This window comes from Arvicanthis niloticus, chromosome 10 (assembly GCF_011762505.2).
Source record: "Arvicanthis niloticus isolate mArvNil1 chromosome 10, mArvNil1.pat.X, whole genome shotgun sequence".
Lineage (NCBI taxonomy): Eukaryota > Metazoa > Chordata > Mammalia > Rodentia > Muridae > Arvicanthis > Arvicanthis niloticus.
In genome coordinates this window covers 55802093-55829310 of record NC_047667.1, presented here as the reverse complement: position 1 = coordinate 55829310, position 27218 = coordinate 55802093, and the positions used below count along the sequence as shown (strand labels likewise).

The 27218-nt window shown below is 39.7% G+C and overlaps 1 protein-coding gene across 1 annotated transcript; it reads left to right on the top strand.

The window, feature by feature from the left end:
• The first annotated feature begins 1426 nt into the window (after nucleotides 1-1426).
• Nucleotides 1427-25589, top strand: Nuf2 (NUF2 component of NDC80 kinetochore complex). Its single transcript, XM_034513308.2, has 14 exons — nucleotides 1427-1559; nucleotides 4442-4579; nucleotides 5846-5920; nucleotides 6889-6965; nucleotides 7363-7424; nucleotides 10672-10769; nucleotides 12334-12407; nucleotides 13590-13686; nucleotides 14758-14820; nucleotides 16430-16567; nucleotides 19267-19407; nucleotides 20164-20339; nucleotides 21491-21626; nucleotides 25107-25589. The coding sequence occupies exons 2-14, from the start codon at nucleotides 4457-4459 to the stop codon at nucleotides 25239-25241; spliced, it is 1395 nt and encodes a 464-aa protein (XP_034369199.1). The 5' UTR covers nucleotides 1427-1559; nucleotides 4442-4456; the 3' UTR covers nucleotides 25242-25589.
• Nucleotides 25590-27218: the final 1629 nt, after the last annotated feature.

The window sequence follows — 27218 nt, the reverse complement described above, 5'->3', positions numbered from 1 at the left end:
TACTGTAAACACCACAGGCTATCATAAAGTCAGTACTCGAAATTTACCAGAATATAAAATTTGAATTAATAATCACACTGAGCTAATATTTTCACGATATTAAATCTGTCTGGCTGATGATTCAGAAGGGTGTCTATATAAACTACATTAAAATATTATAACTTCATTTGCAAGTTGAGGAAAAGTATTCTAAGGGGTTAGAGCACAATGCCAGGTCTGTGCCTTCTTACATTTAGAGCTCATCCCAAACAGCAAACATTATGTATTTTAGACTAATACTGCATAAAGTATTTCAAATGTATAGCTCAGTTTCCAAAATCTCTCCTAAAGAGGAACATGGCTGAGGAGGCAAGCAGATTAACAAGCCTAGAATGATTAAAGAGAAAAAAAAAATGCAGACAACTACTTGAATTAAATGCTATTTTTCTTCTTGAGCCAGGACTGTAAACATGTATTTTAGAGCCCCTAAATTTAGATTTTTTTTTTAAATCCAGAACATTGTGTCCAATGTTTATCATTGTATTTCTGATTATTTACATAAAATGAACTGGAATAAAAGGCTCAGTAATGTTAAAATCAATACAACAGCGCCACCCAGTGAATATACTGGATATACAACTACGTTGCCAGAATTTTCCATGTTAAATTGCACTGTATTTTCAATGTGGTCATGTTCCAGCTATTTATATGAAATTTTATGTTTTATAATATTGACTCAAGAATATAACAATTAAACATCTTTCCTATTTATTCAAAATCAAGTAGTAAAGGTACTCAAAGGATATTAAAACACTCGTGAGTAGAGAGTTCTGTATATTCTTTGTTACCTGTAATGTCAGCAAGACACAAATGGCTCACCGATGAGATGAACTAGTGCTTCCTCTCATGAGATGTTTGGCAAGTGTATAATCATATTCCTCTACATTTACGCTTTTGGGTGTATTATCCTATATTGAGTCCTCAAAATGAGTAAATTAAAGATTTAAATTGGATGCCCTTAACTGTCTATACATCCATTCGCATCCCCGCCCTCAAGCTTTCATGACGCTTAAGTGACATGATGTAATGCTTATCAGTGACATTGTTACTATTACTCCTAGATTCTCTATAATGCCTTTGATTAATTTGAGAACAACACATTCTCTATCCCTTGTTACTCTCTGGGCCTAAAAGAAAGAGCTAGAAACCGTCTGTCTGCTCGCTAACTGGGAAGCTGAAGGCAAAGTTCCAAAGTCTAGGACAACTGAGTAAACGCCCCCTGGAGCTCCTCCCTTAGCGGCTGCGCTTCCTGGTCCGGCGGAGTCGCGATTCCGACTAGAAGCTAATACTCTGAAGAATGGTTCCGCGGACCTGGAGCCCGACTTGCTGCGCCACTCGTTAAGTCCCACCCACCGTGAGTCTTCTGAGCCTTCCAGGCATCCGTCGCGAAGGAAGCGCGCTGTGCGGAAAGGGGCGGGCCTCATATAGAAAGGCGGCTGGTTTGAAAAGTGACAACGGTCAGTGGTTTTTGGTTGGTCGCTTTGTTGGTAGCTGCTCTTCCGGAGCGGCTGGGACTCCAGGTGAGTTCGAGCGGGCGGGCGCGGGAAGACCCAGTGCAGGGCAAGGGTCGGGGCACCTGGGTTCGCTAACTTAAACTTGTGTGTTGATTTGAGACAGGGTCTTATCTATCCCAGGTTGGTCTCGAACGCTCTATGTTCCCGAGGCTAGTCTTGAACTCCTAATCCTACTGGTTTCATCTTCTAAGTGTTGACATTACAGGCGTGAGACACAAAAGTGGTATCTGACTTGTTTGGTTATGATTGCTTGCCGATTTTTATGTCTCTCCATTGCGCCACTATCTCTTGATTAAATCAAGAGCCATTTCTCGCAATCTAAAAAGTCAGGGAGCTGAATGTACCCTACATGGGTGTAACACAAAGCCCTCCCCAATTGCTTGCTTAATTTTGCATTGCAAAACCAGTTTTATATAATGTAAGTTGTGCTGTGCTTAGCGTTGAAGTGTTACAAATAAAGGAGAAGTGGGGGCTCCTAGAGGTAATTGTCCTATTTGAACTAACGTGTCAGAGAGCCGTATATAGTATATAGTATATAGTATATAGTATATACGTAACTATGTAGTTAGATGGCCTCTTCCTTTGTATACACCACACACACACACACACACACACACACACACACACGAGAGTTGGAACTGAAATTGCACTATTAAAATGAACACAATTTGCTTCTGAGGTCACTATTTCTTCTAAGTGCAGGTGTGAGCCTCTGGGTAGCTTTAGGTTGGGAAACTCGTCCTCGGAAATTCTCAGGCAGGTGTAACAAAAGATTGGACTTTAGGAGAAGCCTCAGAAGACATTAACTTGGACCAGAAGGAGCATGAAATTATTAAAGGCTTTGGAAACTTAAGTGGAAAAGGTTGGGATTTGTGTGGTAGGTAAGCCCTTTGTATGTTTGCAAGGGTTTGATGTTTTGTAAGGATTAGCCTGACAGTAGTGTATATAACATCAGCAGAGAGATGTGTGTGATTATGATTCTATAGACCTACTTTTTCTGTTATTAATCTACCTCTAATCAAGATGTAGTTTTTTTCAAGTAACCCCTTTGTAAATGTTCTTATAAGCAGTTTCAAAAACTGAGATGTAAATGAAAAATATTGAATGCTTTTGTTTACTTTTTCCTCCTCTGAAAGCTTGATGTTTAAGAAATAGTTGACCTCAGAATGTTGAACAAAACAGCCCAGATTAAATCCATCATACCTACATGATAAAACTCGGGAAAGAAAGAATCCTAAAGGGCTGATTTTGAGGAACTCTGGGATAGCTAGACACCTTATGGTTCCTATGTGCAAGTCCCTCCATCCTACGTGGCTCTGGTTGTCTCTTCATCTAGTGTTCGTCCTTCATAATGTCTTCTGCAGTAAACCAGTAGGTGTTTCCTTATGGCTGAGCTTCTCTAGCAGATGAATCAAATCTAAGGAGGGCATGGTAGGAACTGTGGAATGTAGTAGGTAGGCTGTCAGAAGCATAAGTAAAGCCACCTGTGAGCATCCTGTCACACGGGAGCAGGATGAGGATTAAAGCCTCAGCCTGTGGGTGCTGACATTGACCTGGAGGTAGTGTTAGAACTTAATGCTGGGACAAAGTATTAGAGCCACACTAGAGTAGAAAGAAATGGCCTTTAGGGTTCCTGGATCTGCGGTGTTCTGAAGGGCTCAAATGGGATCCGGGCGTTGTCTGATTAATGTGGTGTTTTCCATTTATTAGGAAGATAGGCAAGCACTCGGCTGGAGCTTCTTTTTAGGCATGCTTGTTCTAAGAAACAGTGAGAGCGTAGACTTCAGAACTCGTAAGCCGTAAGGCATTTCAGTGTGTTTGCAGAACTGAGTCTGTACCTGCTGGGTCTCTGTTCACACTGGGAAGTAATGACCTTTTGGACAGGCAGCGCTGCAGTGAGAGACCACCAACCATTCTGGGGAATTTTGCAGAATGTCTGGCCTCTAGCCATTGGACTTTTGTCCTGACAACTAAAACTATCTCTAAACATTGATAGTTGAGCCCTGAGATGTATAAAGGAGATGGAATTATGACTATGGTACTATTTTAAGAGGACAAAAGTAGGAATAATCTATTATGTGCACACATGAGGGAAATTGGGCTTTTGCTGTTTTATGTGTTATTAAGTTTTTGCTCTGCTGAAAGGGATTTCTGCTTTAAATTAAGGCTGCCCTCTCCCCCTCTTTCTCCACCTCTTCCTCTCCTTTTTTTTCAGCTCTCTCTTCTCTTGCATCTTAAATTGTATTAGTCATCTAATACGATGTGTATATTAGTCATCTAATACGAATAGTGTATATTGAGGATAACAGTGCAATCAAATAGAATCCAATTTTATTTTCTACCTTGTGTTAGTATTGCTTGTATCTAGCTTCTGCTGCTGATACTGCCCACCTTGAGCTTTGAGAAATAGTTCTTAGCTAAAAATGTTAAATGCCCTGATCCTAGTATACAAAGAGAACAACATAAGTTTTCCTTTGTATGTCAACTCAAAACCTCTATCCCTTATGGAAGAAAACATGAGGAAAATTATTGTGTGTTTGTATGTGTGTATGAATAAAATTCATTTCTTTGGTTTGGTTTTGTGACAGAGGACAGGGTCATATAGCCCAAGCTGGCCTAGAATTTTACATATGATTATTACCTTGAATTTCCAACCCTCCTACTTCTACATCCTAAGTGTTGGGATCACTGGCGTGCATTTCCATGCCTGGCTTAAAATTCCTTACCTTGCTCAGATATTTAATGATAACACTACTATGAACAGTACAACCATATCTTGTTCATTTTTTTCTTAAGTATGAATTTCCAGATAATAAGAACTATTGATTGTATATGTTTCTTATCTTTATTTTTTTATTCTTTATTTTTTATTTCTTTCTTTTGTCTAGGAGGAGACTCCCATAATGGAAACTTTGTCATTCCCCAGATACAATGTAGCTGAGATTGTAGTTCATATTCGCAATAAATTATTAACAGGAGCAGATGGCAAAAACCTCTCGAAGAGCGACTTCCTTCCAAACCCAAAGGTAACATGCTCTTGTTTTTGCATGTAGTTATTGATGCTGAAGAACACATGCTGCTGAGTTTATAGTGTGGGAGGAGAGGCATGGGCCCTCATTTGTTGCAAGCCAGTCATTTTTAATCTAGAAAAAAATCTCTCACCTGGTATAATTTTAAAATAACATTAAGTTTATATGTGGGGCACCTTCTACATTCCCGTTGGGAACTCAGTTCTTTAATATAGTTGTTTCCTTAAAGAATAAAAGAAGGCTTTAAACCATAGATATATTAAAGTATATTAAATTTTTTATTATTGCTGGAGTGGTGGTATGAGGGTATCATTTATTGGGGAGCTTGACAGGATTTATTCCAAATGGTTTCCCTCACAACACATGCATGCTTACAGTCTTCTTTGGAAGTGTGTAGATTAATTTTCTTACATTATGCCCCAGGTGGGAATTGACTTATTTTGACAGGTGTTATTCTTTATATGTTTGGTTATTAAATGTAAAAATGAGCTATTTATGTGTCATAGCAAAATCCCAAAGTCTCCCTCCAGTTTCCTATGTTGGCCTTGAAGTTATAATGTAGGAAGACTTCACTTCTTTTATATAAAATACAGAATGCAAGCATGTTTATCTCAGAGCATTTCAGGTCTTCACAGCAGAAGGAATGGCCTCAAAGTAAATGTTAGACCTGTAAGGTGAGTCGCACAGTGCTAGGGAACATTACCGCACTTTCAGTGTGCCTCAGGCCTTTCTGTTTACCGAATAAACTTGAGTTCAAATCAGCATTTGAGATCTACTGACTCAGAAGATAAGGTTTTTAAATCATTATTTCTCCATTAACTTTATAGCCAGTATTCCAAGTGTTGCAACTAACCTGAAATCAGAGATGACCTTCCACCTATAGCAGCATCAGAGTAGTCCCCATGAACTTTCTTTAAAAAATAAAGATAAAATCCAGAGTGTTCCGGCATTTCCATATTCTTGACAGAGTTCTGGAAGATTCATGTGTCTCCCTGCCTGGGGTGGCTGGATTGATTAGGTTGGATTTGGATAGACTAATTCTCATTCAGAAGTAACCATTTCCCTTGGTTATTCACTACATATGAACAAATTGATATGTACCACAGGTGCCTTAACATTTGGAGAAATTATAAAGTATTTTGAGGGAAGGTAGGTGATTTTTGCGCGTTCTTTTTATTGCACTCACTGACTATAGCATTGGATGGTGACAAGGGCCATGACAGATCTCTGCATAAGACCTTGACAGTTCTTCTTCTGTTATAGCCTGAAGTCTTGTACATGATTTACATGAGAGCCTTACAGTTAGTGTATGGAGTCCGGCTGGAGCACTTCTACATGGTGAGTTAAGAAGTCAAACAGGGTTTGGCTTGTGTTGTTACAGCAGTTCTATGCACAGTGCACGCTGCCCAAAAGGTTGAGAGTTGCTTGACTTTATTTCCAACAAATCTAAAATTGATCTCACTTACTTTTAGGCAAAGAGTATCATACATGAGAATCTTTAGTAAGATAGAAACTATAATGAAAGACCAAACACCACTTGGGAATTACTGATTCTATACAATGTGTTTGCAGATATGTAGGTCTGCTTCAGAGGCTTTAATAAACACCTGCCAAGACTTCAGAAAAAAATTTTTTTTGTAGGACAGTCTCTAAGACGAAAATGGAAGATAGACAGTAAGATTAAAATAATTGAAATGAGGCAAACCAGATGGTTCTAATAAGGAATGCCATTTTTCTTGGTTGATTATGTTTGTGATGAAATTATCAAGTCATTGTCTGAGGATCCATGAAGATGTAATATCTGTGGGATACCATTGGGGTTCTTTTTCCCTTTTCTTTCTTCTTAATTTTTTAAACTGTTTTGTTAGCGTAGGCTGTCCTTGTTAGCGTGGGCTGTCCTTGAACTCAGATCTTCCTTTAGATTACTATAGATACCTGCTACCACTCTTGGCTTGTGATTAGATTTCAAGATCAAAGAGTTTGCCCTCTGTTTACTGTGGAACTTTGTAAGGGTTTAGTTTCCTTACAAAATGAGGTGTCCCTTGTCCCTCTGAAGCAGGTCATAAAACAGCAAAATACAGCCTTAGGCCTGATGTTTTCTCCATTCATTTAAAAGTCTTCATTTATTAAGTGATCATCTGGAACCAAACATCATAGATCACTGCAAGTCATATTGTTTCCAGATTTCATGGTAATGAATTAATATCCTTTGATCACATCCTATGATTAAGTTTTCTTATAGCTCAAGGTGCTTCTTATTTTGTCTGACTGACTTGTGACTCAGATTTCATGATTTATCTCATTAGATGCCGATGAACATAGAAGTCGCGTATCCACATATAATGGAGGGCTTCTTACCAGTCAGCAATTTGTTCTTTTACCTGTGAGTAAGGGTGACTTTTTTCATTTTCCATATTAACACTTCTCAGGGTGCTCTGACATGAGGTTCTAAGATGCTCTAAGTCTGCAATTGTTAGCTTTGTGTTCCTGAAGAGTCTTAGTATCATCTAGAATATGTACTGCTGAGTAGAGTCTCTGACTGCCTTGATACTGCGTGAGTATTGGTGTAACGTGGGAAGACGTAGGCATGAATGCTGATGCACTAGAGAAGCAGATGGCAGTGCTGCAGGACTGTGTCTGTAGCAGGCTGTGACCTTACTTGGCCCTAGAACACAGAGAAATATCTTCAAAAATATGTTTGAAAATAAGCTGTTTGAATTCATGAATTCATGGGCTTTAGTATCTAATGTCCCTGCTCTCCTCTGTTCTGCATCCTTAAGAGATTCCTTTATGCCCATTTGCCGGGTGAACGACTTTGAGATTGCTGATATTATCTATCCAAGTAAGTACATTTCAAATCCTTTACTTTGCCCTTTTCCCTTTCTTCCAATAAATATTTAAAAATTGTATTAAATGCTTCTAAAATTTTGGAAGATTGCTTTCCATCTGTGTTGATATCACCATACCAAATGTGATGGATGCTCTTAAGACTCAATGGACTTTGTCTAAGAAATGTGGGGCCAAGTACCAGCCCCACTAAGGGACGCAGCATAAGGAGGACAGCTATTTCCTGTCTGCCTGGGAAAAGTGGGGTTCTGATGAGAAGCAGAATGCTTATAGTGGGCAGACGGAGCTATTTTCCACAGAAGGTTAAAACTACAGAGAAAGTTGAGCTGAGGCTTTAGAGTGCAGAGCCCCACTGGAGGTCTAAAAGAGTACTGGTTATTAAGATGTGAGCAGCGATAAGAAGAAAAAGGGCAAGGTGGTCCAATTCTGAGTGCGTTTTGTTATGAAGGCAATACAATCTCAAGGTCACATTTAAAAACTGGGAGTCCAGATACAAATGATGTGCAGGTGCAATGTTGAATCGTGAGTGAATCTGGCCAAAGTGATCAAACTAACAATTACTCTTTACAGTGAAAAGCTTATTTTGAACCATTGACAGTACATTGCTTATATAACATAGTAATTGTATATAACATGTCCACAAGTTGCAGAAGTTTCCTATGTCCCTTTGCAGTCAGTCCCCTATGGCCACCACTGTCTGACAACACTGATGTATATCTTCTATCACCTTGGCTTCTCATCAGATTTAGCATAGTAAAGTCATATATTTCAATCTTTTCTGTCTGGCTTTTTAAAGTAGTGCTTTTGAAATGTATTCTTATTAACTAAATTTATTAGTCCTGTTTTTCTTTTGCAGTATTCTCATGTAAGTGTATGGCACAATTTATCATAGGCATTTGAATTGTTTTTACTGTTTAGACAGTATTGGCAAAGAAAGCAACTGTGAATATTCATATTTCTAGGTCTGTTTGGGTGTAATTTCATGTCTCTGTATAAATACTGAGGAGTAGAGATTGTGGTTTGTGTGATAAGTGCATGCCTAGCTTTTTAAGAAATTACAGAACTCTTTTCCAAAGTGGTTATGTCCCCAGTAGCAGTATATGGTAGTTTCCATGGTGCCGGGTCTACCTTGGCTTGAGCATTGTTTTAATTTTCACCACTCTGCAGGGTGTGTAGTGGTTTTAGTTTATAGTTCTGTGATGACCAATACAACTGAGCATAGGTTCCTATACTTATTTACTATGGTATATCTTTCTTGGTATAGTTATGTTGGAGTGTTCAGCTCATTTGTGTTAAGTGTTACTGATATGATTAGGCTTAAATTTACCTTTAATCTTTTTGTTTCTTTCTTACGATATGTATCTATTTCCACTTTTTTCATCTTGCCTTATTTTGGCTACTGGATTAAAAAAAAAAAACAGCTTTGATAAAAGGTTGACTTATTTTTATGTGTGTCAGTATGGGAGTGTTTTGCCTTTGTGTACTCTATATATATCCTGTGTATGCATAATGCCTGTGTAGGCCAGCATAAGTTGTTGGATCCCTGGAGCTGGAGTTACATGTGGTTGGGAGAACCACGTGGGTGTTGGGAACCTAACTCGGTCCTCTGCGAGAGCAGCAAGTGCGCTTAGCCTCTGAGCCATCTCTCTGGCTGTTTTTATAGTCAGGGTCTTACTGTGTATCCCAGGCTCACCTAGAAATTGAAGTCCTCTGGCCTCAGTGCCCTGATTGTTGGATTCCTAGTGTGTCCTGCCCTGTCTTCTTCATGTTCAGTGTTCAAATCTAATTTTCTCAAGTGTGGCAGTCTAGGTTGGCAGCTTCCTAGAGCCTGAAAAGTGTGCTAACGTTGTTGAAGACAGCATCTACAAGGAAGACTAGTAATAAAACCCTTGATACAGGGAGGGAAAATTTTATTGCTGCATTATATTCTGGCTCCCTTATTTCTGAAAAGAAACTCACTCTTATTCTTTATCTTTATTCCATTTAGTGTGTCTGTTTTATTTTCTTGTCTTTGCTTTTAAATTTTATTACAACTTCTTTGCTACTTGAATGTACTGTGGGCTTCTGGGGAATTTTTGTCATTGTTAGTTTTCCACACTGTTTATGCTTTTTATAAGATCAGGACATTACTCTCCTGTCAGATAAAAGTAGTTAGTGTTCCTCCTTTTTGTGGGATTTCATCATAGACTTGGGGTACTTTTGGTCCGCCTCTGCTCACAGGTGGCTGGGCTGCTCCCCCTGCTGGCCTCTGCTCACAGGTGGCACTGTGCTGCTCCCCATGCTGGTTTCCATCCTACGGGCTTCTCCATGACCCTCTCATCTCTAGGTCCAATGTGCTATTGTTATCCTTTCTGGCATAATTTTTATTTAGATACTTTCTTTTTCAGCTTTTAGTGCTGGATTTGGGTATTTTAAGGAGCTGTCTTTTACCTTCATAAGACTTGATGTTCTTGAGCAGATGGGGCATTTCATGACCTGAGTTACAATCCTTGCCATTGATGCTATTTCAAGATATTTTGATATTGTTTTCTTTTTATAAATCACATTGTTCTAGTTTTGCTTTTTATTTTTCTTCAAATTTTATGTTTTGCAAATTTTATGCTATTTAATACTGGATGCTTCTGTTTATTGCTTTAAATATTTCTGGTTATTGTCTTAGCCTTAGTGGTTTCTTTGTGTCCACATACTGATTAGAACCAGTTTCTTGGAGACTTCCAGAATGATTTAACTTTCCATAACCTGTACCCTGGTACTTCTTAGTCTCACTAATTCTAGTTGCTCTAGCCTCTCCAACTCCAAAATATCATCTTCTTGATTTCATAAGACCCAGGAATTCTATTGATGTTCTCTGGTTAGGGCAGGTGCTTTCACAGGGCTCCTGTCTTCAGTTCTGAAGGCAGTTTCTGTTATATATTGCATGTCCTCTGCTGTCCAAAATTTTTGCTTTACTTATATTTGTTTTTTTTTTTTTTTTTTTTTTTTCTGTTTTAAGTTTAGATGGTCATGGTCTTTGCACTTCTGTATAACCAAACCTAGTTTGCTTTCCTTGCCCCTTCTCTCTTTCCCTCCCTCCTTTTTCCCCTCCTTTCTAAATACAGAGGTAATTCCAGTCTACGTCACACAGAGAGACTGCACTTTGGTAAAGCATACAGTTTTACATGCTTTAAACAATGTCTTAAGGGAAGAAATGATAGTTTACACTCTGTTGTTTCAGTGGTTTATAGTTTTATTTTCTATTTTAGAAGCAAACCGGACAAGTCGTTTTTTAAGTGGCATTATCAACTTTATTCACTTCAGAGAATCATGCCTGGAGAAGTATGAAGAATTTCTTTTGCAAAATGTAAGATTTAAGTATATTTGTTAGATATACATCAGATCAACAATCCCATATATGAATTATTAATTTGCTTTGAAAATTTGTCACAGATCCAATTGTTACATGCTTGTAACAATTTAATTTGGTTTTATATTTATATAAGGTAGACTTTAATTTGGGGATGATACTTTGGAATCATATATTCTTGATAACAGAGAAGATAAAAGTTTTATTTTAATGTTGTCATTGAGACATTACTCCTTGCATTAGGAAATAGTTTTTTCCCTCCCAGATGGTTACATGATGCCTAGTGTTCTTCAAATAACTGAGACATTCGAAATTCATTTACCTTTTAAGCAAGGCACAGTTGGACTGTCTGTTATGCTTCCTGCCTAGCTTCCCAGTAGAAGATGCAGTCCAGTGCTGTCATGTTAGCAGGGCTTTTTTCACTGTACAGTGTGCAAACTTTGTGAAGGTTATGAGCTGTTATTAGGGGCTTTGTGCCCATTGCTCTTACTGTACAGGTGCTACGCTCTGAGAAAGTACCAGGGCAACATCAGATGGTCTGACCTAAGATGCAGCCACATGGAACAGGTAAAGACTTCTTAGTTCAAATCAGGCTAAGCTTACTCTTCTGAACCTCACACATTCCAAAGCTTACATACGTACACACACACACACACACACACACACTCTCACACACTCACAGACTTTTATTTGTCTGCTTACTCTCATTTAAAAGACACAACACAGCCATTTTCTTTCTGAGAAGCCTGAGAGCCGTAGTGTTGGTGTGCATGTCATGGTCTCTGCCTATTACACTCAGTGCTTCATTAAGTTGTTTCTCAGCCTTTCATTCATGACTCATGGCTCAAAGAGATCGAACTATGTATGTTCAGGACCAAAAAGACTCTTTTCTTGAGACTTGTCAGCATCTAACACAGCGTTTAGCCATTCTAGGACTCAGCATTTGTGTCAGCTAAAGAAATTGTTGGGAAGAGTGATCAGAGGTTGTACCTAACATGCACAAGGGGAGTTTACCCTCCAGCATTGTACAAAAGAGAAAGCCATTCTCAACTCATTTGTCCTAACTGCCTGACTACTTAAACTTACTGTTGTTATTATTTTGTGTGTTGGGTAGGGGTTCTTTGTGTGTGGTATGTGCACTTGAGTGTGTGGGTGCGTGCCTGTGTGGGTGCATCCCTTGTGGGCAGAGGCAGAGCAAGGATAGCAGATGGCTTTCTCAGTCATCATACTGCCATCTGTTTCACCTTGTTGCCCTGATACAGGTCTCTTTTTGGGACAGAAGCTTGCTATATTGACTATTTTGGCTGACCAGAGGGCTCTCTGGACTCACCTGTGAATACTCAACAGTGTTGGGGTTATAGGCACCTGCATCATACCCAGCTTTTTATGTGGGTGCTGGGAATTCAAACTTAAGCTCTTAAAGTTGCAGAGCAAATAGTTCTAGGGGCCTGGCCCTAAACTTCCTATTTTTGATGGTAAGTAAGTATTTTGCAGTCTGTGTTTGTATTTTAATGCATTGTCTGTTAAAACATGCTAACGTGAGATTAAATTATATTCATAGAAATCCTCTATGGACAAAATGCAGCAGTTAAGCAATGCACACCAGGAAGCGTTGATGAAACTGGAAAAACTCAAGTAAGTGGGAACTTTACACATGAGCTGAACACAGCAAGGGCCATGGGTGAACCAAGGGCCGGGGGCAAACCAAGTTGTAAGTCACAGATGATAGTGCCACTGTCCTCACCAAGTCTCACCGTCTTCCTGGAAAAAATGGCAGGGTATTTCAGTCATTGTTTCTAAAGACAAAACTAGGGTTTCCCTCCCTAGTCCTGCATTGGTTCTCAGTGGTTCTTTCTCATTGGTGTCCCAGGAAATATGCTGTCACAGCAGAACTTTGTCCTGTGGGGAGGGATTGTTCACTCTCCCACTAGGGGCTACAGCCTAGGCCCCAATATTATCCCCATCACTCACTTTTTAAATAGATCAAAATTTGCAGTACAGTTTCTCCTGTTTTGTGCTGTAGTGATTAAATTGTTCTGTGGAGCCCTCATAGATTGAGCATTGTCTGCACTGATTTTGAACAGTCAGCTTCTGTTTGTCTGATCCTACTCTGTTGATGTCTGATCCTACTCTGTTGATGTCTTTGAGGTTGTCTGTTTAAGGTCTCTGGTAAAATTGCCCCTGTAGGCAACAGTAAGCGAAGAGACTGATAGCGAGACACATACTATAATTTCCATGGTAGAAAACAATCACAAACTAAATCACAAGAAAATGACAGTTGGGAGTGAATGTCTGCTGTGTGTGATGCGAAGCATTGCGGTGCTGATGACAGAACTTACGTGGGGATCCCAGTGTGTGAGAAATTCTTATAGACAAAGGCAGGCTCAAAATGGCTAATGTCTTAGATAGTCTAAAGTAAATCTTCAACCTTCATGTGAAAGAGACCTAGATATGTAGGTACTGATGAGAAGGATGGTATCGGAGAGTAACTGACCTGGACTGGGAGCTGTACGGTGTGAGAGCCAGGACCAAGTCAGGGAGGTTAGCAGTGGACAAGAGAAGAATGTCATGGTCATTCTAGGAGTGACAGTGTGTGGGGTGTGTGCATGGCCCTCATTACGTTGTAGAAAATTAAATGCTTTCATCTGGTTAGTTTTCTTTTAGTAGAAGATTGGGGTCATCTTTTAAATGGTTGTTTTGAAAGTATGTAATTCAGAAACAAGGAGTCAGACCCTTCACTTGATGTTCAGAGGCATAAACTTTACCTTTCAAAATTAGGAATTGACAAATTCTTTTGGCCTGTTTTGTTGTGTTTAGCTCGGTTCCAGTTGAAGAGCAAGAAGAGTTCAAACAGCTTATGGATGACATTCAGGAGCTGCAGCACCTGCTGAATCAAGATTTTAGACAGAAAACGGTAGCTGTGGGACTTTTAACATGCGCTGTGCTGGTGCACCCAGCTGGGAGAACATGGCTTTCAGTTGCTGAAGAAACAACATGTTGCTGTGCCTGTTATGTTCCCAGTGCTGTGTGCATTCTGGATGCGTAGAATTCTAGAGTAGTTTCTGGTGTTTGGTTCTGCTGTGAGGCTGTGGCACCCTGGGCACTGGAGCAGACCTTCAAGGGGAAGCAGGACAGTTTCCATAGTGATAGGAAGTACAGGAGTGGGCAGCATTAACCTGCACTAGTTAGGACACTCAGTTCCCAGCTTCACTGTTAGCTTGTGGGGCTTTCCCTGTGAAGCTGTGAGGCTGGAGTTTGACAATTTGTTATTTTAAAAAGTGCGTATCAATAATAGGAAATAATTTTCAGGTCTCAACTGACTCCAAGATGTCTGAGCTTTTATGCTGCTTAGTAGATACGACACACAGGCCTAATGAGTTAATTGTTATTATTTAAGAAAAAACTTTTTTTTTCCAATTTTCTAGTAATGCTCCAGTAATAAAGGACAGATTATGCAGAATTTTTTTGTATTATGTTTTGATATTTCATTATCATTACTAACGTGTTGACATAAACAAGGGGCAGGCTGACTTTGGCTCATGGTTACAAAGGGCTCAGGCCACTGTTGGGGGAAGCATCGCAGGGCAGCTTATATAGTGGGGACAGGAAGCCGGAAGACTAGCTCCCTAAGTGCAAGGCAGTGCACATCCTCCCGGGCCCTGCTTCCTCAGGCAGGAAGCGCTGCTGCCTCCTAAGAACGTGTTCGGATTTAGTCCATCAGCGGGTTGTCTGTCTGTTAAGTCAGAGTCTCTGGTGAGCTAGTTGTCTCCAGAATGCTCCTCACAGGTACATGGACAGGTGTCCTTCACCATCCAAGGTGTTCTTAATCTATTTACACTTAATGAGACTTACCACCAGGACGAGGAAAGGGACTCTTAGACTCTTTTACTGAGAAAAGAAAATCCTCTTCTTTTTATCGAGGAAGTAGCTAGTGGTTTAATTCTAATGTTTTGAATCATTAAAGCACAGTTGTCTTTTCTCTTAGACGCTGCTGCAGGAGGGATATGCCAAAATGAAATCAGATATTTCAGAGAAAACCAAACATTTTGTAAGTATCTTCTCTTTTCCCTTGCATTTAATGTCTGAGTGTACTGCAGTGTCTTAGCTGTGTGCAGGCAGTCATTTACAGTTCTCTGTCAGCTTTCCCCTCAAAAAGGATAGTTTTAACTTTTTTTTTCAACTTAAATACAGAAACAATTGTGAAAGAAAACAATAAGACTGACATTCAGAAATATATAAAGAAAGCAGAAAGGACCCAAAGTTAACCATATGATTGGATACATCGGATATATACGTAAATAGAGATAGATATGCATACATATAATGGATCATTTTTCTACTGTACACATATCTGTGTAATTTTACACAAATATTATCCTCAACGAGTCTCAACCTCACATATACCTTTAATATTGTAGTATAGATAGTTATCAGAAACTTCAAAATAGCTGCTGCATCGTATCAGTGGCTGCATAATGTAGTTGGATGTATATATATGATTTCTCCTATCCATCTTTCCCCTCTGCTTTTTCTGTATTGCTTCTAACTTTTGTAGCTATTATATGCTGTAAATGTGTACATTTGTCCATCATCCTATACTAAAATACTACCTCAGGATCTGGGGGTTAGAGGAAAATGAACACTTATTGTTGGCTCTTGTTGCCAAACTCACATTTAGGATTCTAATTTCTATTTTTAGCAACAAAATGCAGGTATGTCCATTTTTCTACACTCTTTCTAAAAATAAATGTTTTTGGTTTTTATATTTTTAAAACTTTTTTCTCTATTCTATGGGGAAAATCTTCTTTTAATTTGACTTCTTTCAATCTAGTGATTTTTGACCATCTTTGCAATTCTTATTTTGTAAATTAAGCTGTTTGTAGGCTTATTGGTTTTAAATGTGTATTTTTAAATTTTTAAATTTTCTAGTCACAGTTTTAATGTTACTGTTTTCTTGGCTGTTGGGTGTGCTGTTTGTTCAGGGAGGCAGTGACGATGTCGTGTTGAAGAGAACCGAGTTTTCCTCCTCCACCGTGTAGGTAGATCAGTAGACTTGGCAGCAAGCACCCTCACCTACTGCGCTGTTTTACAGCCCAAGAACATTTTTTAAGTTAAAAATTTTAAGAGGAATTACACAAGCCTTACATATAATAATATATTTTGTCATAAAATACTAAAAAGCACTTACAGAGAGATTTCAGATGTAGAGAAAGGCTTCCTTTTCTCAGCCCACATTGCCAGATCCTTCCTTGTGTTCACTTGTGTTGCAGACACACCTTAGGTACTCTGGGTACCAGGGGAACAAAAGTATCTTTTTTAGAACTCTAGCCAGGGCACATGGTTAATATAAAACACATCAAACATATAATTTTAGTGTTGCATACACTTGTGTTTCTTACGAAGGGACGTAGAGGGAATGGGAGGATAGTTTTCAGGGGTCTGGGGATGTTCTTATGAATGGGATGTTGCAGCATCTTAGGAGAACCGTAATGATCCCAGAAATGCCACTGAGGGCATTAAGTGTCACTCTGAGGAGTGAAGCTGGCCATGGTGGGCAGAAGTCAGTTTACCTTGTTACAACAGACATGAGCTTAAGTTCTCTTATTGAAATAGTAATTTTGTTGTCTTACCTGATTGGTGAACACATTTTTCAACAGAATGAACTAAAGTTGTCAGTAGTTTCTTTGAAAGAAGTTCAAGACAATTTGAAAAGCAAAATTGTGGACTCTCCAGAGAAGCTGAAGAACTATAAAGAGAAGATGAAAGACACCGTCCAGAAGCTCCGCAATGCCAGGGTCAGTTGCCTTTGCCGTGTGGTACTTTCTGAATTACTTAGGATCTATACAGATTTTTCTCTTGAATTCCTATGCTCATCTCTGATGTGTGTGGGGCAGAGAGGAAGAATGCAGGTGCAGGACAGCCATAGAATCCACTGCGGCTCTGAGGCTTTGGCCTGGCGGATCTAGAGGAAATGCCATGTTTGTGTGGGACTTCACCACACAAGTGTTAGAGGAGAAAGGTATTATATGTACTATACAAATTTACAAAGAATAACTAAAAATACAACGTGAACTATGAATTCATAAAGTGTGTTGGTGAGCATAGGGCACATATGAGAAACCTTTTTTTCTCCTGGTGGGTTTTGTTTCAAATATAAAAACTGCTATAGAGAAGTTAAATCAGTTTTAAAAATAGCATTAAAAAAAAGAGGATGGTTTGGAATAACAAAATGAGAGAATTCAGTTTATATTTGAAGGAATCAGATAGGAGAGGGCAGTGGAAATTTGTCTTAGTATCTGATCATTCAAGGCAGAAGAGATGTGTTCCAGGCCAGGGGCTGCTTCAAGGGGTGGACTGAGATAGGGCAGGACAAAATTAGAAGAAGTGGGCAGACAGCTTGGCTTCTCTTTTCAAACAAGGTATTAAACCTATCAGTAAAAAGAAATTTTACCCTTGTTATTTAGGTAATTCCCAATAATAAAAATTGTCACTAATAATAGAGAAAAAGCATCAGACCCAAACAGGGAGTACAGAAAGAGATTGGAGCATTTATGGGGAATGGCTGGCTTATTTAAAAACAGTTACGTTGGACCTGAGTGTTTACCTAAGCGGTAGAATGTTTGCTCAGCATGGTGAGGCCCTGGGTCTGAACCCACCTTCCATTAAGAAGGATTTTGTTTAGTTAAATGTTCCTCTAGGAGAAAAAGCTGGGCTGTTTCTTACAAGAAGTCCTTATGTGAATTAGACACTTAAATTCTTCACAGATTTAGACCATTTATATAATCTTTGACCAAGTGGAATGCACATACCCCAACCCCACAGTCTGACTTTGTAGCCTAGACTAACCTGGAACTCCTGATTCTTCTGTCTCAGCCTCCCGAGGGCTTAGATTACAGGGAAAATGTCTTTACATTAACGTGAAAACCCAAAGCTTAGAGAGAAAAGACCTACTAAAACACATTTTCTGTGCCTATGATGTGCTCTGGTTGGTTTGTGTCAACTTGCCATTATTCTAGACATATCTAGGAAGAGAGAATCTCAACTGAAGGCTTGGCCTTCATCAGATTGGTGTGCAGCCAAGTCTATGGGACATTTCTTGATTATAATGTATACGGAGGGCCCAACTCACTGTATGCTGTGCCACCCTGGACAGGTGGCCCTGGGTTTTTATAAGAGAGCAGCCTAAGTAAGCAGTGCTCCATGGCCTCTGCTTCAGTTCCTGCCTCCAGGTTTCTGACCTGAGTTTCTGCCCTGGCTTCCCTTCATGTTTGGTTGTAAGATGTAGGCTAAAATAAACCCTTTCTTTCCTATGTTGCTTTTAATTTCGTCTATTTTTGTTTTATGTGTGAATGTTTTGCCTACATGTGTGTCTGTGTACCATGTGGGGCTAGTACCTTTGGAAGTCAAAAGATTGTATCAGATCCCTTGGGATTGAAGTTACCGACAATTTTGAATCACCATGTGGATACTGAGAATTGAACCCTGGTCCTGGAAGAGCTTGTGTTCTTAAACACTAAGCCATCTCTTCAGACAACTCAGCTTGGCTTTTGGTCATAGTCTTCAAAACAAGAACAGGAAGCAAATGAAGACCTGAAGTCAAAGGGATTTGATCCATTATGTTCAAAGAGTGTTTACGAGGTCATTTAAAAAAGAGAGAAACAAATGAAAATCGAGCAATATGATTGGGTCTTTGATGAGAAATTTAACTGTTTCATTGTAAGATAAGGCAGGCAGTAGCCTAGTTGGGAGAAGGAAAAATGTCTGCATCAGGGTGTGGTTGTAGTGAACATATATTTCTTCTATAATTTTAAAAGGAGTTTATCTTTTTAAAGAAACAGATGTCAATAATAGTTATTATTAAACAAATATAATAATATATTATAATAATATTATAATAATATGACTTCTCTGTAGTATTCAGAAGAGTTTGAGAATTAATAGAACAAACCTTTGGGTTGTTTGGTGATTCTGAGACTCAACCCATAGGGTGTTATAGGCACTAGAAGAGCATTTGCAAGCTAAGCTCTACCCATGAAAAATCCTTGAAAAAATAACAGTGAATTGTCAGCTGGTGAAGTAGTAGAAGTTTTTTGTTAAGGATATTTTGAGTTTAAAAAGCATAATTGAGAGAGGGCTCAAAAGTTAAGAGCACTGGTTACTCTTCACGAGGCGATGGGTTCTATCCTCAGAGCTTGCATGGTGGCTCACAGCTGCCTGTAACTCCAGTCTAGAGGATACGATCCCCTTGTCTAGTCTCCTGCGTCCGGTCTATACATGATGTACATGCCAACAAAGCACACATGCATATTAAATAAGTAAATGTGTCATATGTTTGACATGTGTCAGTAGTGACGCCTTGCTACTGACCTAGGAACTTAACTATTGTGTGTTCTTGAGCTTTCAGTAGCAAATGCAGAAATTATTGAAAAGCAAATGAATTGACTGTAGTTTCATAAAAGAGAGTATTAAAGTGCTCTTTTTTTCCCTCCCAAAGGAAGAAGTGATGGAGAAGTATGATATCTATAGAGATTCTGTGGATTGCTTGCCTTCCTGTCAGCTGGAGGTGCAGTTATATCAAAAGAAATCCCAGGACCTTGCAGATAACAGGGAGAAACTCAGCAGTATCTTAAAGGAGGTTTGTATCGGGCGGTACTCCTGCATTTGTGACGGGCTGTTACAGTGCATTGGATTCACTTTCATCGTGTGTTTACTATCTTCCTAGAGAAAAACTATTGTTCTGTAGTAGTGCATTCTGAGGGTTTGGGCCTCTCCCCCAAGCATCGGTATGTCAAGACATACTGTAACCTTCAGATGAAGTGAATAATAGATTAACATAACACATGGTGGTGGTTTTTTTTTTTTTTTAATTTAATAATGAGTATTTTAGCTCATCCTAACTGATGTGATTACTTGTCATCAGTGGTATAAAGTCCCAGTTTAGTTCCCAACATTGCACCTAGGGTTGATAGAGATGTCAAGCTTAGAGCGGAGTCTCCTCTGGGTATGAGAGGTAGCACTGTCATTTCGATGTTTCAGATGCTTGAATCATTTTCAGGTCTTAATTCAGGGCGGCACTCCCAGCATCACTAACATTACAGTAGAAGTTTGTTGTTCTTGAGGGGAGTGGAGGAGCCGTTGTGTGCCTGTCATTTGTCAGTCCTGGTAGACCAGCAGGGGAAGCTCCTTTATGCTGGCTGGGCTCTTTCCCCTGGTACAGTTGTGTTCCTCTACTGAGCCTTCAGAGCCTGAAGACTTAACTCCATTTCACAACTGTGTTTTACTGTAGCTCATCTGGAAACTCTTTCTTACTTACTTTCTTTCTTTTTTTTTTTTTTTTAATAATAAATCCTGTTTGGTTGTGTTGACTTTAAATATTCTTCATAAAACACAGAGCTTGAACTTGGAGGACCAGATTGAAAGTGATTCATCGGAACTAAAGAAACTGAAGACTGAAGAAAATTCCCTCATAAGACTGATGACGATAAAGAAGGAGAAGCTTGCCACCGCGCAGTTCAAAATAAACAAGAAGCAGGAAGATGTGAAGCAGTACAAACGGACCATGATTGAGTACGAGCGATTCCAGTGCCGGGGCGGGTGCACCCAGGAAAAGCTCACAGGCTCTCAAAACCACGGTTTTCTTTTATCAGCTGTCTGTCTGTCTGTCTATCTATCTATCTGTTTATTTTCATTCTAGATAGTTGTTTTTATTACTAATACTTGTTTTTATTGCTTTCCACAATTGTCACAAAATGATTGCACTGTCAAGCCAAGCTCTGGTCTGGATGCACAAAAAATCACTATTCTTTTCTGTTTTGTTTTGTTTTTTCCAATTTTCTGTGTTTCCAAAAAGGAATTCTGCCTCTAGTAACTGAGATATGAATAATTCTGTCTATATGTAAAATAGAACAACAAGTTTTTTCATTTATCTGTTTATTGATTGATTGATTGATTGATGTTTGCTTTTTGCTGCCTTTTGAGACAGACAGTTTCAGTTGCTTTATGTTAATCTTTAAAGGTGTTTATTTTGGTGCACTTGAGACATAGTGACTTAGGAAAAAGAAGTGCATTAGAAAAATAATCTTGCTATTATTCAGGTAAAAATGAATGCATGGCTAAGTTCTGATGTATGTAAAATATTTCACCAGTAGTCTCCTTGTCAGTCCTTGGAATGTGCCTTTAGAATACATGCCATAAATATGTCTAGGATGGCAGTCCTTTAGTCCTTAAGTGTGGCATTGAGACCATCAAGTATTTCCATGTTTATGAAGGGAAAAGACAGAAGCCAGGTATTGTCTATTTCTTGCCAAATCTGCTGAAAAGTTGTACTAATGCACTTTCCCACTAACAGTTTCTAGCTGTACACACTGAGGCACTGGAGCTAAGCCTTCATTTTAAAGAGTAGGTTTTGAGGGCTGGAGTGTAACTTAGTGGTTGATCATTTGCCCAGCATGTGCCAGGTTCTGCTTTGATCTTCAGCTCATTAAAACAAGGAAATAAAAAGAATCACTCTAGAATGAAATAGTTCCACATGTCATGATGCAACTGCAGTGTATCACAGCATCTGGGACTTTGTGGCTTTTGTCTGCTTGCTTTTATATCTGGAAGGGTTCTGAGCTTGATGAGCAAGTACTGACACATGATGGCTCTGAGTTCACAGTTAGTCTTTGGCTTTTAAATGCTTAAGAGAGGTTATGTCAGGTGTCTCTGTTCCCTTTTAGAGATTGCAATAAAGTTCAAGAAAAGAGAGATGCTGTCTGTGAGCAAGTAACTACCATTAATCAAGACATCCACAAGATTAAATCTGGGATTCAGCAACTGAGAGATGCCGCAAAAAGGGAGAAACTGAAGTCTCAGGTAGGTTCTCCTAAAAGATAGAGCCCGTGAGGTTAAAAGATAGATGACATTACCTGTGACAGGGTTTTGAGTTTTCCGGAGTAGAACGTGACCTCACAGGTCCTTTACTTTCATTTCTATGTATAGTGCCACTCTGAATACCCTTTACTAGTCTGCGGATATGCATCTTCTGTGTTTTTCCTTACCTGCCTTTTAGCACGTCACAGAATATCATTCTTTAAAGTAAACATAGTTGCTTAGTAAAGGTTCTGAAGTCAGTAGGTAGGTGGTCTTTACTCATGATGTTTAAATAATGTCTCTCAAAACATTTTACCAAAAGCTACTAAAAATAGGCACACCCTTTGTTGAGAATTCTTAGGCCTCTTCTTCATCTTCCTGTTTCTGAGATTGCCTGCTGTGTAATAGCTGCACTCTTGCTGCTACTGTCTCTCACTGTCCACACACAGTCTGTGGAGATCTAAGACAAAGGAGACCTGAGATATTCCGTCCTACATTCCTAAATAAACCGGGCTGTGTTGTCACTTGTTCTGGGTGTAGTTGTTGAGCTGATTATTATCAGATTCAAACTGATAACTAGCTTGAATTTGAGCTATCTTTGTTAATCATAAAAGATGCCCAAACTATCTCATATTTCTGTTAGCTCTGTGCACATGTGTCTCACCTTTCCTGGCAATACCAGCCATACTTTAAGCTCAGCACGCCATGTGAAATCATTCCTAGAATGGCCTTGGGTATAGTCTACTTTGCATAAGTATTTATAAAGTTGAAAGGGCACTGACCACTGTGTCTTTAGCTGTGTATTGCAGTTCATTGAGGAATTTTGAAATGAGCAAGCCCCCTCCCAAATACATTGAATTAGATTCAAAACAATAGGTCCCACTGCTTAATTGAGTTGTCTATTTATCTCTAGAATAGGTTGGCATTTGAGAGCCACTGATGGGCTCTGCGTAATTGTAACTGTTTTCTGTGGATGGAGCTCATAACCACACAAGCTGTTCTACTACAGCTGTAGTTGTTAAAATGTTATCTCTCATTCTGAATTTAAAATAGTCAATGTCTTTACTCTGGTGGGCTCAGATCTTCTGTCTGGAATAATCTATACCCTGTTCTATGGAATGACCCATAAGATAATGGTCCCATATTCCTTCAGTTGTCTCCCATTGGGTTTAATAGCCCAGGTGTCCAGCCACTCCTTATATGCTTAATTTTCAGATTTATTGTTATCCTGATTATCATTACTGCTTCTTACCTGTCATTATTTACTTCGTAGAATGTAGAGCTAACCAGTCTTCTCAAGTACTGTTGTGTCCCCAGAAGCACAGAGCTGTTCCCAGAGCCTTGTTTCAGAGGCTGGGTTGTCAGCAACAGTGTCTCACCTTCTGTTCATGTTCAAATTATGATCAGTTAAAGACTGCATCTTCTTCACGGACAGCTCTGCTGACTTGGTTTTTCACCATACCATACTGTGGAGAAGTGATTGCTCTCAAGATCTTAGTATAATGTCTTGCAGGCCTAATTGTATTTCTTTCAACCTAGATTCTCAAAATGCCAAGATGAGTTTAAATCTCATCTACACTACTCATTTCCCATTGTGTGGCGTCAGTGGGCCCTGGCTGTGCTGTAGCATCTCCCCAGAGCACGCAGTGTGTTGTCAGAGCTTGGGCCAGCAGTGCAGCTTGCTGTGTCCTTCCGCCACCCAGCCTGCTCATGTTCGTTTTTAAAGTGCTCAATATCCTTAACTATCATAGAAATTCAAATTAAAACTGTAATCCATCTTACCCAAGTCAGAATGACTAGCTTTAAGAAAATAATTGATACCAAAAACTGGCAAGAGTTTGGGTGGAAGAAAGCCTTTAAGATTTATTTATTTGTGTTACTGTGGCTGGTGTTTGCTCATTTATGCTCATGATTGCTCTGTTGAAGTTACCAAGACTCATCCTAGATGTCCACCTACAGAGTAACGGAGGGTAAAAATGTAGTGCGCGTACAGTGACGTGTTATGCGTCCGTAGATCAACTGAAACTTGTAAGAATATAGATGTTAGTGGAAAATGCTATATTGAGTGAAGTGACCCAGGCCCAGAAAGACAAAAACCACGTTCTAAGTGTTATATGTGTGTACTTACGTGGAGTGAGTGTGTGTGGATAGCAGGAACTAAAGAAGAGTCTGGGAGAGGGAAAGAGGAAGCTTTAAGGGAGAAGACTGGTAGGGTAATAGAACACAAGTGATACCAGAATGGAAGGAGAAATACCAACAGTGTATTGGAGACAGGGTTTCTCTGTGTAGTCCTGGCTGTCCTGGAACTTACTCTGTAGACCAGGCTGGCCTCCAATTCACAAAGATTCAGATCTGGGGTTAAAGGTGTGTGCCACCATGGCTGGCTTCCAGCAATATATTTTTGATCTATGAATTAAAAACTTCTGGAAAAATACTTCTGGAATCAGTGGATGATGTTGGGTGTAAAAGTTCATGGATATTGTAAAATTTTAAATCTCTTAAATTTCAAATATGAGATCATCAGACCAACACTCACATCAAACATTGCTGGACTCCTGTGTTATGTCTTTCCCTTCTGAAGCTTCTGGCTAGGTAAGCACTATGCCCTGAGCCCTTGACATGTCTAGTGCACCAGAGAGGCTAATGGCATTAGGAATATAATTTAAATTCTTGTACTTTTAAATGCTCCATATGGCTAGCCTTCCATAGTGAACAGCACTGGCTCTGCCTGGGTTTTTCCATCCCAGCTGTCTGCTTTGACTTTAGAAGGATATGATTTCACATAAGACTTTATGTATGCCAGCTCTCATGAACTCTTATAAACTTCCATTTGTGTGTAGACATTTACATGGATATTCTAAAATATATAGTCTTGAGAAGGCTATATCCCATCTCCTTTAACACCCAAGAGTGTGCTCAGGGCGATGGCCACACGTTTGTTTGGTGGTTTGCTGCTATTCAGGCTTCCTAATCCATTTATTGTGCCTCTGTCCTTGGAAGTGTGTTTATTCTCAGGAGAAAAACATAGCTTTGGTGTACTGAAATGCTTGGTGTGTATTTGCAGATTATATTTCCTTTTTTAGCCACTCTTGGTTTTGATGGTTTCTCAAAAGTGATCTCTTTCTTCCTGACTTATTTGGCTTTCCTGTTTGTGGGAATAAGCACATAGCCTAGGAGAACCAGGAGCTTAAGTTGATCTATAGCCTTTAAACGTGCTGATTGCTTAAAATAGCATTCACACAAGCCAGTCGCTGATGTGCCTGATTGTTCTTATAAGATTTAGGGAATAAAGCTTTCAGAAACTTTTGTTTTCTTGGTGGTTCATAGTTTATCTCAGCTGTAGTCTTTGGTCCTGTGTAGGAAGGATCTTAAAACTCTTCTAGCCTTAGAGTAGAACGAATATGAATGGCCAATTGGAATATTTTCAAACTTGGGGTAGGCCTGGCTGTCACACGGAGTGACTATCCCATCATTTGTCCTTAGGAAATCTTTGTCAACTTGAAAAGTGCTCTGGAGAAGTACCACGAGGGCATTGAGAAGGCAACAGAGGACTGCTGCGCTAAGATAGAAGAGAAGGCTGCCGAGCTGAAGAGGAGGATGCTCAGAATGCCGCCCTGACCCACAGCCAGCCCGCCTGTAAACAGCCTGCTGCCTTTCCGTTCCTGATTGGCATAGTTATGTTAAAGCTAATAGAAGTGCCAGCAGGGTCAGCTAACTGACGTGGGTACCACTGGTTCCTGTTTGTCTTTGGTGTCCTTTATATGACGGTGTGCTTCCTGTGTATTTTTCTTGGCAATGAGGTTACAACTCAGGGCCTTGCAGGCTACACTGACTTGCTTTCCCAGGCTCCCGCATGCCATCTGTTATACAGGCTTTTGCTACAATCAAATAACATGTACAGCTTTTATGTCCCCACTCTGTCTCTTTTTGTATGTACTGGTTGGAATAAACAAATAGTTAACTGAAGTCTGGGTTTTACTACTGTTATCCTGGATGGATGTTGTTTCTTTGTTGATGTTGGATTGCCACATCCTGATCCTGATTGTGCCCTCCACATCTTGATTGCATGCTCATTTGATTGTTACTCATTCCGCCCTCCCTAGATATTTGATTGCTGTTGTGCAGGTGGAGAATTAGGATGATCTCTGAAGACTTACATAGCAAAAATTTGAACTGCCACCAAAATTGTAATAGTCCTGATATGCCACACTTTCTAATGTAATTATTTGAAAGAGTAAGTTTGTAGGGTTTCATTTCTTCATTGATGCAACTGGCATGTTTTTGGTAGAAATAAGATGGTTGTGGACAGAAAACTCAAAGTGAACCAAAACAACTCTTCCCTCTTTATGACTTTCTTATCTTGAGGGCTTTGTTTCAGGAGCACAAGGATGCTTAGCCACACTGTGGCCTTCTGCAGTTTATCTCGGCTTCTCAAACTGTCCTTGCAGAATGTTGTAGATAACTCTCAGGAACCAAGGACTGTGGTAAACTTTTGAAAGAAACACAGTGGCCCTTGCTAGCTAGCACCCATCATTGAAAACTGCCAGCTCAGAGTGTTCACACTTAGAGTGTTCAGCTGCACACCTGTCATTCCAGTGGTCTGTCCTTATGAACCTAGTTGGGGACAAAGGACATACATGAATGTGTGCATGTAAGTACAAGTGCCTGCAGAGATCAGGGGTGCCCAGTACCCTGGAACTGGAGTTACAGGTGGTTGTGAGCTGCCAGTGGGGCTGCCAGGAACTAAATTCAGGTCCTCTGTAAGAACTGTAAGGTCTCTCATCCACTGAGCCATCTCTGCAGCCCCTAAAATTTTAATAACATTTATGTGTATGAGTGGAAGGGGGTCATGCGTGTGCCACAGTGCACATGTGAAGGACAGAGAACAACTTTCTGGAGTTGATTCTTTCCTCCAGAACCTTGGGAGACCAAGGAAACGAACTCAGGTCACCAGGCTTGGTGACTTGCAGAGCAACCCGACTTGCTTGCTTTGGTTTTTGTAACTTAGTTTTTCGATTTTTGCTATCATTTGTATTGTTTTATGTAGTTTCTTAGACACATTTTCAACATGGCTACACACTGTTCTAGAGGCCTGGGACTTCTGTTTTAGCATTCCAAATTTAGCATCATACTGTTTATTATACATGCTCACTACCTGAGTATTTAAAGAATCTGTTTTCTTTTTTCGTGTGTGTGTGTGTGTGTGATCTGTTTTCTTTTTTCGTGTGTGTGTGTGTGTGTGTGTGTGTGTGTGTGTGTGTGTAACTAAATAATACAGCCACAGAAGCAGGCTCATCAGTTTAGCAGGCAACACTGACATTTCTTCCTACCAAATACATTTCCTGGTGACTATCTTTAATCATTCCTTTCTGCCTCCAAATAGTTAAAATTTAATCAGAGGCCCTCAGCATAATCTACTCAAATCCATTTGGCTCTTCTGACTGAAGAATAAATTCTAAAATTTAGAGATTTTCCTGGAGCCGTCTTGAAAATGACATTGTTGTTGCCCAAATGGTTTTGTAATACAGGGAATTGCATACCCTGCAGAAGCAGGTGCCATCATGTGTCTGTGGCACGTGCCACCCCGATGGCAGA

What these genes read in the sequence shown, in the direction of transcription:
- Nuf2 (XM_034513308.2), top strand. Translation starts at nt 4,457, where the DNA reads ATGGAAACTTTGTCATTCCCCAGATACAATGTAGCTGAGATTGTAGTT. An exon ending in AGCAATTTGTTCTTTTACCT is followed by an intron (nt 6,966 to 7,362) that starts GTGAGTAAGGGT and finishes TGCATCCTTAAG; the next exon opens with AGATTCCTTTATGCCCATTT. An exon ending in TACAAACGGACCATGATTGA is followed by an intron (nt 20,340 to 21,490) that starts GTACGAGCGATT and finishes GTTCCCTTTTAG; the next exon opens with AGATTGCAATAAAGTTCAAG.